This window comes from Fusarium pseudograminearum, chromosome 1 (genome assembly GCF_000303195.2).
Source record: "Fusarium pseudograminearum CS3096 chromosome 1, whole genome shotgun sequence".
Taxonomy (NCBI): Eukaryota; Fungi; Ascomycota; class Sordariomycetes; order Hypocreales; family Nectriaceae; genus Fusarium; species Fusarium pseudograminearum.
Window position 1 is genome coordinate 818591 of NC_031951.1, and position 13513 is coordinate 832103.

A 13513-nucleotide genomic window follows, 5' to 3' on the forward strand; every position below is an offset into this window, starting at 1 on the left:
TACAGAAAAAAGAGCGTGTTGAAGTTGAACTTGTCATCTCCTCACAAAGAAACAAATACATACGTAGCTGCTTGGAGCTGGTGCTCCAACATGATTCGCCAACCTTTTTTCTTAGAACCCTCCCGCGCCTGCAGGATGGAATTCCGGGGGTCGGATTGGAGCGGGATTAGCGCTGAATGCTCCCCGCTATTCAGGGGTTTTAGCGGCGATAAACTACATCGTTTCAGGGGCAAGAGAACGGAAACTCTGCCGATATACATTCTTGGCTTTCATTCATCAGATCATGGTGAAGGTGAAGAGTATCAAAGAGACAAACGCTCATGTTTCATTCATATTCTGAACCAAAATTATACACGCCTGCTTTTGAGACGGCCGTATGTACTAAAAGCTAGATTTGTCCCCAAAAGAGATCAATCATCTCTATCCGTAAATATCTCCAAAACTCCATCCGAATGCCAATGGGCATATAATCAAGTCATATGTAGAAAAATCCAAAAACACGTAGTAGATAGTCCTTCTTAGACTTATCTTACACGATAAACATCAATGTCATCATCGTCGTCTTCACTATAATCGTCATCCTCTGGTGGAGGACGGTTCTTCGCCTTCTTGCGGAAGCTGAGAAGTCTCTTGAATCCAGTTGGTTCAGGAGCTTCTGCAGTTCCAGCCTGGGCCATCTCTGGGTCCTGCTCTGGAACGACTCCCGCGTCATTCTCGTTCTCATTTTCATAGTCATAAAAGAGCTTTGGTACCAAAAGCCGGTATGGCTTGGTGATACCGGCAGGGTCCTTGGGGTTGATCTCGACATTCAGGGTGATATCTAGTCCACCCTCGAGATCGACGCTATACTTGTCTGCCTGCTTCTTTTGCTTTGTTGAAAGGCCAGTAGGCGTCCTATAAAAGTCTCCAGGACGAGGCATGGGCGCCATGGGGCCCACGGCCTCTCGCGAGTGTGACATGGCTCGCGATCCAACAGTCTGGGCTCGCTGGAGTGGTCGGGCCGCCATAAAGTAAGAGTCGTCACCCTCGGTGTACTCATCATATGCGGCACCTCCTCGCATGCCCGAAGGGCCAGGATCTCCACGGCGAGGAGACAGAGGCTCCTCGTAGTAGTCCGGATCATCATAGTAAGGGTCGTCCCATTCGCCGTTCATGCCACCATCATCAGCAGCACGACGCTGACTAGGTCGTCGAATGAAGCCGAAGAATCCTGATTTTTTGCCTTCAGGGGCTTGGTCAACAGACATGGATCGCTGAAGCTTGGCTGCAGGAGGACGTTCGGAACTTGTCGAGTTGCGTCGTGACAAGCTACGGAACAGACCACCACCCCCTCGCGTAACGGGGGGTCGGGATCCACCGCGGACAGTCTCTCTGCTAAAGTCGGGTCGAGTATCGGAAGACGTAGACTTGCTCCTGGAGAGGGACAACCTTCGGAGAAGGCCACCCTTAGGAGGAGGGCTTGAGCTTCTTCCATCAGACCCAGGGGGTGTAGGTGGTGGCGTGGTACCTGGCTGCCACTCACGGATGGCACACCAGTTTCGGTGAGGGAGGAGATGCTTGTTGTTTCTTGGCTTGCCATCAACTCCCTGCTGGAAGAGGGGAATCATGTCTTCGTCAGTTTGCTTGTCAAAGTGGTGCACCTTGTTCCTCTTGTTCAGCACATCGGCCATCAGATCAGGGGGTGGTGTGTTGGCGATGGCTGATGAGATAATGTTGGGCATGTATCGCGGGTCCTTGTGCTTAGCAAGTCCAAGCTTGGGGTTGGAGTAAAATTGTCCAACAGCAGCAAGGTGAACGTCACCACTGAGAATGGTGACTCGAAGAGACTTGTCAATGGCAAGATCTTGCAAGTCTTCGATCACGACAGATCGCTCCTGCTTGTGGCTCTTGGCAGTCCAGTGGTCGTTGAGATCATCCAAGACTTCAACACCGCCATCGATGTTGTTGAGGGCCTTGCCCAAGACACCGGTGCGTCCAAGTGCCTTGACGGGGTCCATGAGTCTGGATGTCAGGCTAAAAACAAGTCAGTCTCGTGCTTATCAATGCCATCATAAATCACTTACATATTCTCCAACCAGACCAATCTGGGGTAGGCAATAGGAATACCCAAGAGCACCAGCAGATGCTCAACCTGGCCACGGCGGACCTCAGCGTAGAGACGGTTCATGATCTTCTCCCACGACTTATCAGAGACAACATCATGCTCCGTCCTTTCTGTACGGCAATCAACAGCGAGAAGTCCGACCTTTGAACCAACAGACAAGAACAGACTGCGACCAAGCTCATTAATGTATGGGCCGGGCTCGTTACCAAGAATCCAGCTTGGCTCGGTGTTTTCCAGCTCAGTCATAATAGACTGGTGCTGGAACAGCATATAGTACTTGTGCGCGACAGCACCCAGACCACTCATGATTGGGGACTTCATGTCGTGGTGAGGATACGAACCATATCCGTCAAAGATATCATGGTCATCCCACATGTTGACCATGGGAATCTGTGAGTTGGCGAGACCAAACAGGCCTTGAGAGAACCACATGCAGTATCTCTCGAGGTAAAAGGTTTCCAGCTCATTTTGCATCTCAGGGGTGAGAGCGGCAGTGTGCTTGTGGATAGGGTTGCGGATGTTGAGCCACTCCTTGAAAAGGCTGCATTCCTTTGACACACAGTCGTTGTAGATCTGGTCACCACCTCCAATCATAAGATGGAAAGGTCGAGATTGGTGGTTGTTCAACACATCACGCCACATAGGGTCGGGTCCGCTAAGCTCATCAGGCTTCACACTCGAGCTGAAGCCGTTACAGCTGTGGAACATCATGTTCATCGTCTCACCCTTGGCAGGGACCCAGAAACCTGTGGCGGGGCCACGGTTGATACGGTATGCAATGCGCTGCTGCTGTCCCTCGCGCAACTCAACCTCGATGTTGAAGCGCCAGAAAGTGCATCCACGCTCAGCATGGAGTCTGAAGCCTCTGATGTCCTTGTACTTCTGGACCTTCTCGCCATCAGCGCCTGCCCGCTTTCTGCGGTTAGCAAATGAGCCGGGCAGATCAGCTGGGCCATCGGGGCCGGGAAGCTCAAGCGGGGTGATGGTTTGCTCAAAGAGTCCTGCGTCAGTCTCGTCCCGAGAAAGGTCCTTTGACTCCTCTAGATGCTCCACAGGGCGCACATAGAGGGTTTCTCCTCTACGGCCCACCTTGGGGTGGCCAGCGATGGGGTCGATGAACTCAGGAGACAGGTCTCCTTTGATGCTGTGGGGAGGTGCTGGCAGCAGGTCGAGACTCTGAACAAAGAGTCGCAGAGTGGGTGCGATGTCATATGAAGAGTCAGAATCCTGAGTGACAATCATAATGCTGCCACGCCACATTTCTCGTTCGGCCAGGTTACCAGCTCTGTTGGGGACCTTCTCGCGCTTGATTCCACAATATCTCAAAAGCGGACCGCACTTCATGAAAAGCGGAGGCTTGAAGCGAGTAGGGGCTAAAGTCGGGTTAGCACCGTTAGATTCAACTGTAGGATCTGTAAACTTACTCTGCTCATCATACTCGCCATCGAAAGCCTCGGCGTTTCGTGGCGCGGAGAAGCTCTTCCTCTTATCCTGCTCCCACCAAGCCTGGTGCGCGTCTGACTCAGCAACGGGACCATCTTGAATATCCAAGTAGCTTCCAGACAAGGTACCAACGGTTCCCTTCCTCCACTCATCTAGCCATTGAGGTGGGAGGTAAAGGCCATCACCAGGGACCATCTCTTCTGGGCGCTTGAATACCATGTTTGAAACGTGGTGTCCTTCGGAGCTTTCAGAAGAAAAGCTGTCTGCCCGGTCGGCTTTCCTGAGGACAGCTGCCTGGTTCTGAGCCTGGAATCCATCATCGTCCTTTCTGCCAAGCAGTCTGGTGCCAATGGACTTGGTGCGTTGGGGAGGCGGGATGAACTCATCCTCATCAGCATACTGAACCCTAGGGGCAGGGTCAGTAACGCGTCTCTTGATGCCTTGGTTATCGCCAGGCATAGGCATCTGTTGACGGGTCGGTATGAATTCAATCGGCGCATCTGTGGTCTGTGGAGGGTTGGGAGGAAGCTCCTTGTCCCTGGTAAAGCGGTCATTAAGTTCTTGAGTAACCTCTCGGGTGTTCTGTCGGGTAGGGAGTTCTTGGGGAATCTGTCGAGCGGGAAGTAGGTCATCTTGGTCGTCATAATAATAATCATCATCAAACTGGTGGCAGTATTTTGAAATGGGGGGTCCAGCAGGAGCGCGCCTTTCGGACATGACCCTGCGAGGATAGTTAAGTTCAGGTGGAGGTGGTTTCCTGAGCTTGTTGCTGCCACTTCTGGTCAGAGAGAATCCACTGCTTTGCGCAGGAGGCTGAACTGGTTGGGTCTGTGGCATTGGCATCGGCATTGGCGCAGACCGTTCAGGAAGCTGTGCGTTATCTCGAGCCGCTCGTTCGCGGAAACTCAGGTTGCGCTGGGGAATGCCAGAGGCTGGCTCAACTGTTCTGGGAACGGCAGGTTGAGGTTCCATGCGCATGGGCGCAGGCTCAACTTCTTCTGGCTGTCGCAATGCGCCTGATGCAAAAGTCATGTCATCTGCTGGCCGTTGCGCAACAGAACTGCGACGGCGATGCGAATGGCCTCTTTGTACAGTGACTTGAGGAGGTAGCTCCTGGTACACAAATGGAGAAGCAGTCTCTTCTCTGGGCGCATTCTGCGGTGGAATGTCTTGGTAGGTGTCTTGTGGAACATCGCGTTGTGTATCTCTTTGAGCCTCTCTTGGTGCTTCTCTGGAGTAGTTTTGGGAAGCATCTCGGTGCGCTGAAGGCTGTCCAGCTGAAAAGAAGGCTCCGCCTCCTGACGGACGCCTCTCGCTATATGTGATGGAGGGTTTTCGTTCTTGCGACTGCTGCACTTGCGGGCCGCTTGCGGGTTGCTTTCCAGCTTTCATGGCCTGTTGTCTTGCTCTGGCGCGTTTTTCGGCGGCTTCTACTCGGGCGCGCTTTTCCTCCTTGGTCATACTATCGAGCGTCAACTCTAGCCTTTGGAGGGGTGATCGGTCGTCTGCGTACGCTTTTTGACGTTTTGATGACCCGCCTGTTGTTCTCCTAGGCAATTGATCGTATGCGCTGGCGCTCGAACCTCGTCTTGAGAAATCATCTTGGCCTTGGTCATATCTTTGACCTCCAGTCCTCTGGGAGGAGCGCTGGTACTGGTCATCTTCCATATCGTCGTCTTGTGGGTTAGGATCGGGAGCGGTGTGGGTATTAGAAGGACCGCCGTTACCGTACGGATGGCGATAGTTCACAGGAGGGCCGCGAGGAGCGTCTTGAGCAGGCGACAATGGCTCGTCGTCGTAGTCTTGCTGCTGCTGCTGCTGTCGGGTGTTGTAGCGCGGTTTTGAAGACTCTCCAGCAGTGATGTCTCGGCGGTATGAAGATGGTCTGGGAGCTAGACCTTGAGGAGCGAAACCAGGAGTGGTAGGAGAATCATAAGGACTAAAGGTAGATTCAGAAAGAGCTTCAGTGCCCTGAGTTTGTGAAGAAGCACGGTTCGGATTCGATTTGCGAACTGGGGCAGCTTCGAGCGAAGATCTACGGTCAGCATTATAGGTATAGTTGTCCGACTCAGACCTGCGGCGGCTATGGCCCTGGGCGACCTTTGGTCCGGGCAACTGGCCCCAGTATGGTGTAGACATTTCTGATTCGATCTTGAGGCTGACGGGCTGGAAGAAACAACGAGCGGTGTGATTGGGCCAACACGTTGGAGGCAAAAGACGATGGATTTCAAGCGTTGGATCGCACGTTTGGAGGCGGGTAAAAAGATAAAAGTGAGACCTTGACCTTGACCTTGGCCTTGTTCAGGCTTTTGGGAAGCGAACGAAGCGAAGCTTGGGAACCGATTAGGCGCTAGCCGATGGAATGGCAGCCCAGCCCAGTCAGTAGCTTAGCGGGTCCCTTTACTTGGTTCTAGGGCTCCTGCAAGCCGCCGGACTAGTAGTTCTAATGCTGTGCAGAATTGGAGGTGAAGAGTTTAGAAGAAGAGTTTTTCTTGCGGTCTACAGGGACCAGATCAGAGCATTGGGAGACGAAGGTTAAGAGGTTTCATTCATGGGCCGATACGAACGATAACGCAGCTCAAAAGCTGGGAACTGGCATCATCTGCCTTGGCTGGCCTTGCCGCGGCAGGGCAGGGATTATGAGCCTCTAAACTCGTTAAAGAGCTATTTACATCCTGGAAGCTAAGCTTTCACTTTAATCCATGCTCCTCTTTGGTTCCCAGCCTCGACGTTGTGAGCTTCGGGGTTGATATCTCCCCATATTACACTTTGCACCGAGCAAAGTCACATCAGAAAAGTGATATAGGGGTAATTGAATCAGCTAGCAAGGATATAAAACTTGATATATCTCGCTGCTTACAGTTTTTACCTCGTCGAGTTGAGGCTGGGGGATGGCTGGGGGCGGGGTGTCACCTTGTCTCTCACCCTTGAAGCTCTTAAAAAGACGGGTGGCTGGCAACGGGAGACACGGGACGGATCCGGAGAAAGCAAGACACTTTAACGGGAGGCTGAAGACGAAGACTAAGGCTATTGTTCTTTTTGTTGGTAATTTATTGTTGATACTATTTTACTCACAACGAGTATCAATCACCATCGAAATAGACCGCAGTTGATTCTCAATTGCATATACCAATTAACGTTGATAAACTTATAGCTAGATCGGTAGCTCCCGAACAAGTTTGGTCCCTTAACAAATTGAAACACATCAAAGGCCGTTGGCGTGCGGGTGGACGGGATGGCCCGATTAAACTTTGTCTTGCTGTAAGCTGTATCTGTAGCATCAGCTAATACGGATTATGAAAGACATTATTCAACTACTTTTTACAATTACAGCACAATCTCAACCCCCTTCTATAGTTTGTACTTCCTCATCTGGCAAATTGTCTAGTCTTGCATATTATCGAGTACCTACCTGGGTATAGTAGCACAAGCTAATCCTCGCAAATACAATACCCAACCTCTCTCGATCAAAGCCACGCGGCAGTTGACTACTGCACGTCGTTACCCGTTCCTAGTAATTGATTGATGGGAATCGTGATTGCTTCTGCAAGGCACCTCGTGGATTTCTCGTATTCTCCGGTCATTGTCTCTCGAGTGTTTCATTACAATGTTGGTGTTATCCCTGGAAGCTTGGTGGTTGGTTATGTTTTAGTTTTGATATGCATGGCTGCAATCATCAGTCCGCTTGTGATTATGGAAATACGATAGGCTTTCCATGGTGACTGATTTGTCGATTGTGAAAGTGTAGTAAGCAGCCACATTCTCGAGTAAGCTCAATATTTCTAGCCAGCACATTAAGACTTTTCTAATCTTAGAAACGGGAACAACAGTCTAGCGATACTGGGTATTTAGTTTGTGAAAAGGGAATTGGTCAATACTGCCGTGTGAGGTTCGAATAGCTGAATGATATATTTGCAATTAAACATGCCAACAACACAACAGGGAGATCCGATCGGACGTGTCGGATAACTTAATCTTGGCCTGAGGTGCTCTCCATTCTACCGGGTGTTAATTACACTCGAGTCAGTCGAGAGTAAGCGAGCAGTTCTCAACGTCATTTTCCAGAATAGGCGAACAAGACGAGGCCTGGACCACTCATGCGTCGCTACTTGATGATCAGGGACCATCTCTTTACAATCCACTCATAAGTAAAAAGACCATTAACGTATGGCCTGGTGACATCCACAAGCCCTGGTTCCATTCATGATGCGTATGTTGGATATGTCTTCATGACGCACGTTAAAGTTGAGTGAGAGATCCCAGCTTTATGAGTGGGATACCTTTGTCCATCTTGAAGCTCGATTTGGGACATGAGTTTGACGTTTGTATCAAGGAAGCCTTGGAGCTGTTATGGCTGTGCTCCTTCCAGCGCCATAGACACTGGATCGACTGATCTTAGAGACAAGAGACATCGGTGTGCAACTTTAATGAGGGGAATTTACATCGCTGAGGGTCTTGGACGGGTTACGTACATTCAGATGGTGTCATGATGTGCACTAATCCTACTAATCTTATCTGATCTTCAAGATCAGACCCGCCTTTTCGCCAATCCCATGTTCCATTTCCTGACTCTGGTCATGATACAGTAACAAATCCCTCATCAGCATTCAATCACACCAGCCATGCATCATACCCTGCAACAAAAAGATAATATTGACTCATTAAAACTGTCGAGATCACCAAAAAGTAAACTGATGGGCAATGAGAGACATTGCTCCCGCCAGGGCTTGAACCTGAGACCTTCGCATCACTGAATATTCAGATTGAAGTATTAGTACGACGCTCTAACCAACTGAGCTACGGAAGCCGATCAGCTTTTGGCGATGATTCGCTGTTGCTGTGTCGGTCACGTATTGGGAATATCAAATCCAAACATGGGCGGGGTGGACTGAACCTACCCTGCAGAGTCACCTTTGAACATCCAAAACTTCACTACTGTGATAAAAAGAAATGGAAGCAGTATGTTAATCTAGGATGTTCTTGATTAGATCTACGTTCTTTTCTTTCCAAGTTTTCAGCATTTACCGCAAGCTTTCTGATAAGTCTACCATTCTACAAGCTGATGTTGGATCCCCGTAGTAGGGCCGATGCAGGAGCAGAATTATATCACAATGAAAAATGGTGCGTTATTGTGAAGAATATTGTATCATTCGATGCAAATAACTAAGCCATCACAATAAACTCCTTACAACTACCGAAACTTCATTACCCAATCTCTATATTAACCAGTCGGTTGAGAAACAAGGAAACAACCCCCACCCACCCATGACCATCACCTCTCGAGGTCCCACTGTCCTCCCGGAGACTTCCTATGACATGGCCCCATCCTATCGTAGCGACTGCAACCATTGCTGCACCATATGCCATGCTTGTTGACCCGAGGTGGTATACGAAACCAACGCCCAAGTAAATGCAACCATCATGATGGCTATGGCAGTATTCTGTGGAACGCAGTTGCGGTCTCGGAGCCTCTGGATGTAGTCCGGGAGACTCATGTATGATTTCTGCTCATCCTGCTCAAGCTTGAATCCTTCGTAAAATACAACAGAGGGCTTCATTATCGTGTAAGAGGTGACGCCCCTGGCGCGTACCGCTTTTGGGAGAGGCTTGTGACGAACCATTTTCGGCGTCACTGTGATCTTGACCCTGGGAGCAGACTCGACTTGTCTAGGCAGGGGTTTGGAGCTGCCCGGTCTCGCGGCAAGCATTTGGTACTGCCTGGCTCTCTCCATTGAGGCTTCGTGTGCCTTGGCTGTTTCCTTTGAAGCTTCGTATGCCTCGTGAGCGTTGTTGATGGGTTCAATCGAGAATGGCTCCCCAGGGATATTCCAGTCGATTGAGACGACAGCTGGTGACATGCGTATACACACACTAATCCAACCTGCATATGCAAAAATATCATGCAGTGACTGGTATAGTTGTGTTGTTGTGACGGGCTTGGAGATAGCAGTTTTTTTCACGTACTCGTGGAGAGGAAGTAACATGGTCAAAGTCTGAGTGCACAGCTTGTCAACCTCCTGCCAAAAGAAAGGAGGCATTCCATTTTTCTTTCGGAGCCACGCTCTGGAGGTGTGTGAGAAAACAGCACTGCGTTCGAATCCTTGGTCAATGTCAGCATGACGCTCACTGAAAGTTGCGGATTTACACACCTTCTGCATTGATGAGCTCGGTATCAGAATTCTTGAGCGTCTCCATATGCTTCGGTTCAGCTCCAAATAGCAGTGGCGAAAAGATCTTCTGGTCAAGGATTTTGAAGATGATGGCAACAATCAGGTTGACTCTCTCGTCTCCGTTGCGGAGAAGCCTCTCCCATTTCCCTGAGCGGGGATCCGGATGAGCCACAAGCTCGACGTGTTTGAGAAATTCCTCCGGATACTCTATCAACCAGGGAGACATCCGGATTGGCCCAGTTTTACCACCAGGAAGGAAGGCCATCTGGGCAAGAACAAAAACTTCGACAGTGAGGTTGTTAAGGAATAATTCGTACCGTTCGTCGGGAAAGTCTTGATTGAGTTGTTTAAAGTCAAGACCCCGGCGGGTGGGCTTGTAAGATCGTAACTCCTCCATTCTGGCGTGAGACATCAAACACGGAAGAGCAAGTGCGTCGTATCAAATAGGCGGTTTGTCGTTAAATGCAGCTGAGCCGGCAGATTCAGCGTATAAGAAAAGATATAAAACAATTAAACAAAAGGACTGGGTATAAACGAGGGACAGAAAACAGGCAACCGAACAAGAGTTGGTGTTGGGGGTATTTATCGGAAAGAGGACGCCCTGAAAGACGATGAATTGGATCCTCCGGGAAGGGCAGCAAAGAAGGTGAAGCCAGAGCTAATGGTGAAGAGAGAATTGCTTCTGGTCTTGCCCTTGGGGGCATTGTCCTTTGTCTTGTGGGCATCCTTATCAAAGGAAGTGGCTCGAGTCTCGGGCTCCATGATGAATAGGTAATGTGGTACTAGACTTGAGAAAGCTATTGGTATAGGTAACAAAGAGGTAGTTCAAGGTGGTGTGCCTGGGAGGGAAGCTTCTTTGTCTCGCCGGGAGATGGGCTTATTATAACTTGGTCTATATATGGAGAATACGGTACATTGGTTAGGTCGACATGAGGAGAGACGAAAAGCATCGGCATGCCCACCCTGGTCAACCCACAGCTGATCGTGCAGGTCTCGGATGATGGCTCTTGAATGAGGGGCTTACAAGAGACCTAGACTAGAAGATCGTGAGGGTGTGAGACGTTCTCTCATTCCAGAGTGGTTAACCAGTGCCTGAAGCTCGTGCATGAGGAGCTAGTGTGGGGACGTTGATGATCATCGGGGCAGGATCGTGGTGTAGAAAACGTGACGAAGCGGGTGCACACCAGTTGTCATTCACTTTGTGGGACGAGTGATGTTTACAAACAACCAATAGAGGTAAGTAAAGTTCACGTTAAATCCCGCCCCTGGTAGACTAAGCCTGCTCTTGAATGGTGAGTGGTGAATTTGGGTGATGGTTTGAGGCTTAATCGGAGGCTTGGACACCTCATTTCAAGGGAGAAGTGACGCAGCAAATGCTCAAGTTGGCACAAGTTGGTCAGGAGGAAGCAGCTGACTGGACGAAAGGAATTTTGTGAAACCGCCTTTTACCGTTTGTCCAAGTTGGGTTTCTGATTGTGTCTTTTTTCCTTTGTCCCTTGATTTAGCCAGATTGTAATTGGTGTTGGTTGTAGATGTGCTGGCGCTTGAAGAATGTCTGTCTAGATCCCAACCTGCATGGGAAATGGTGTGAGGCATGAACGACTCAAGAAACGAAGAAGCATGTTTAACAGGTTGTAAGTGGAGTAGTAGATGGGGTCCATGAAGTTGTAGCGAGTGATGACTTGGATAATTATATGACAGCGCATGCAAATGAGCACAGCACACCTTGGCATTGGTGAACTTCAAATTCACAACCTGACCTGACGTGGGCTCACTCCCGAGAAGCAAAAAAAAAAAAAAAGCTGTACTCCGTTGTGCTATACGTCCGAATCGAATCGGATATCCGCGTGACTGACAATACTGCGTCATATGCAGCTGAGTTGCATTGAATTCTGTAGTTAGTCTATCGAAGCCCGATTGACGCTAGTTGACGGAGTCAGGTTTGTAACTGTTTGTGGATATTCCATCTTCGCTTGTTGGTGGTTGCGGGTATCAGAAGCCTGACTGAGTAAAGTAAAGCAAAGCAAAGTAAAAGAAATCAGGTGGAAGGAAGAAGGAAGATCCCTTGTGTTCCTGGTCTGTTCTCTGTCCCTTGCTTGGCAAATATCAAAGAATGGATATGCAAGGAAATGACACCAAATCCCAGACGTACGGTTCAGATGGGAGACAAAGAGGATCTTTCTTGGCACGTGAACCTCATGTTGAAACCATGGAGTTTCAACTTTCGACTTCAGCCTCAATTAATATATGTTACTGACCCTTGTTGAATTGATGCAAATACCTGGTCGATAAGGAGCTTCAACGAGTGTCGCTTGTCTGAAACGTTTAGAGATAGTAACAGGTCTAAATGGGAAAGAGAATGTAGCCTCAAATTCTAGGCATAAACAAGACACCTCAAGGCATCAATAGCCCTCTTGGGAAGGAACTGAACTGCTTTTACCAGTTTAGGTCACCACCTAATAATTTTTGACTTGCGCCTCGCGACACAAATCCTCTACGCACCTTCCGTGTCAAACGTCACTTTTTAGACTCTTTCCCTATCACTCCTACTTAAAACTTTGCGACTCTTGCCTGGTGCAAAGTTGCCAACAATTTTTAACAAAAGGAAGGAATTGCTCCAAGTTCCTCCTCGCCCCACTTCCGCACCGCTTGCCTCTGTCTTTGCCTCCGCTATCATTCCTCTAAATCTGCCCCGCGATCTTTCATCCGCGAAACCCTTCATCTTGCACATCGCTCGACGAGAAACCACACAACACGATGGCTGCCGTCGCAACAGAAGCCCCCAAGATGGACGAGCAGGTCGACCTCACCACCATCCCCGTCGACCCCGCTGGCAAGGAAGACTCTTCCGACGTCAAGGATGACAAGCCTGTTACTGTCTTCCATGACAAGGACAACTTCAACGTCAAGCACCCTCTCCAGAACAAGTGGACTCTTTGGTTCACCAAGCCCCCGAGCGGAAAGGTGCGAAATACCACACTCTTACAGCAATTTTTCAGATACTAACATCGATTGCAGGGCGACAACTGGAACGATCTCCTCAAGGAGGTTATCACGTTCGACTCTGTTGAAGAGTTTTGGGGCGTCTATGTGAGTCCAGAACCAAAACTTGGTTTCCCCCCAACAAAATTCTAACATATTCAGAACAACGTCGCACCCGTTTCCGAACTCTCCCTCAAGTCCGACTACCACCTTTTCAAGGAAGGTGTTCGCCCTGAGTGGGAGGATCCCCAGAACAAGCATGGTGGCAAGTGGTCTTACCAGTATAAGGACAAGCGCAACATCGATATCGATCGTCTGTGGCTCCAGGTGATGATGGGCGCTATTGGCGAGACTCTTGAGAACGAAGATGATGGCGAAGTTATGGGTGTTGTTGTCAACGTCCGTAAGGCATTCTTCCGTATCGGCGTCTGGACTCGCACCATAGGAAAGAGCATTCCGGGCCGAGGTGAAGGTGACGTCGCCGGCGGTAAGGGCCGTAGCGGGGAGAAGGGTAAGGAGATTCTCCTGTCTATCGGACGCCGCTTCAAGGAGGTCCTCGAGCTGCCCGCTTCCGAGCAAGTTGAGTTTTCTGGTCACACCGACAGTGCTCACTCTGGTAGCACGAGAGCCAAGGCCAAGCACGTCGTTTAAGAGCGTGCGGCCTATTTACGCGAGGGCACGACGTTGATTTAGCACGATATCCGATAATGACCATTTCACGTTTCTGAACTTGACGCCGCTCACTCGACGATTCGCAAAAGGTCGACGACTGGTTGATGATGAAGCGGCAGGGCAAGGTAGCTACCGGCTTGGA

The 13513-nt window shown here is 49.7% G+C and overlaps 3 protein-coding genes across 3 annotated transcripts, besides 1 other annotated feature; 1 reads left to right on the forward strand and 2 right to left on the reverse strand.

Moving 5' to 3' along the window:
• Nucleotides 1–524: 524 nt before the first annotated feature.
• Nucleotides 525–5686, reverse strand: FPSE_04363 (uncharacterized protein; the record flags this gene model as incomplete). Its single annotated transcript, XM_009257481.1, has 3 exons — nt 525–2013; nt 2064–3477; nt 3529–5686. 3 exons carry the CDS (start codon nt 5684–5686, stop codon nt 525–527), a joined length of 5061 nt encoding a protein of 1686 aa, XP_009255756.1.
• Nucleotides 5687–8874: 3188 nt separating this feature from the next.
• FPSE_04364 (uncharacterized protein) lies at nt 8875–10114 on the reverse strand (the record flags this gene model as incomplete). The annotated part of the gene is made up of 2 exons (XM_009257482.1): nt 8875–9647; nt 9697–10114. The coding sequence occupies 2 exons, from the start codon at nt 10112–10114 to the stop codon at nt 8875–8877; spliced, it is 1191 nt and encodes a 396-aa protein (XP_009255757.1).
• Nucleotides 10115–11724: 1610 nt separating this feature from the next.
• Nucleotides 11725–11750: a microsatellite.
• A 724-nt stretch (nt 11751–12474) lies between these two features.
• FPSE_04365 (uncharacterized protein) lies at nt 12475–13350 on the forward strand (the record flags this gene model as incomplete). Its single annotated transcript, XM_009257483.1, has 3 exons — nt 12475–12681; nt 12736–12807; nt 12862–13350. 3 exons carry the CDS (start codon nt 12475–12477, stop codon nt 13348–13350), a joined length of 768 nt encoding a protein of 255 aa, XP_009255758.1.
• Between the last annotated feature and the right edge of the window lie 163 nt (nt 13351–13513).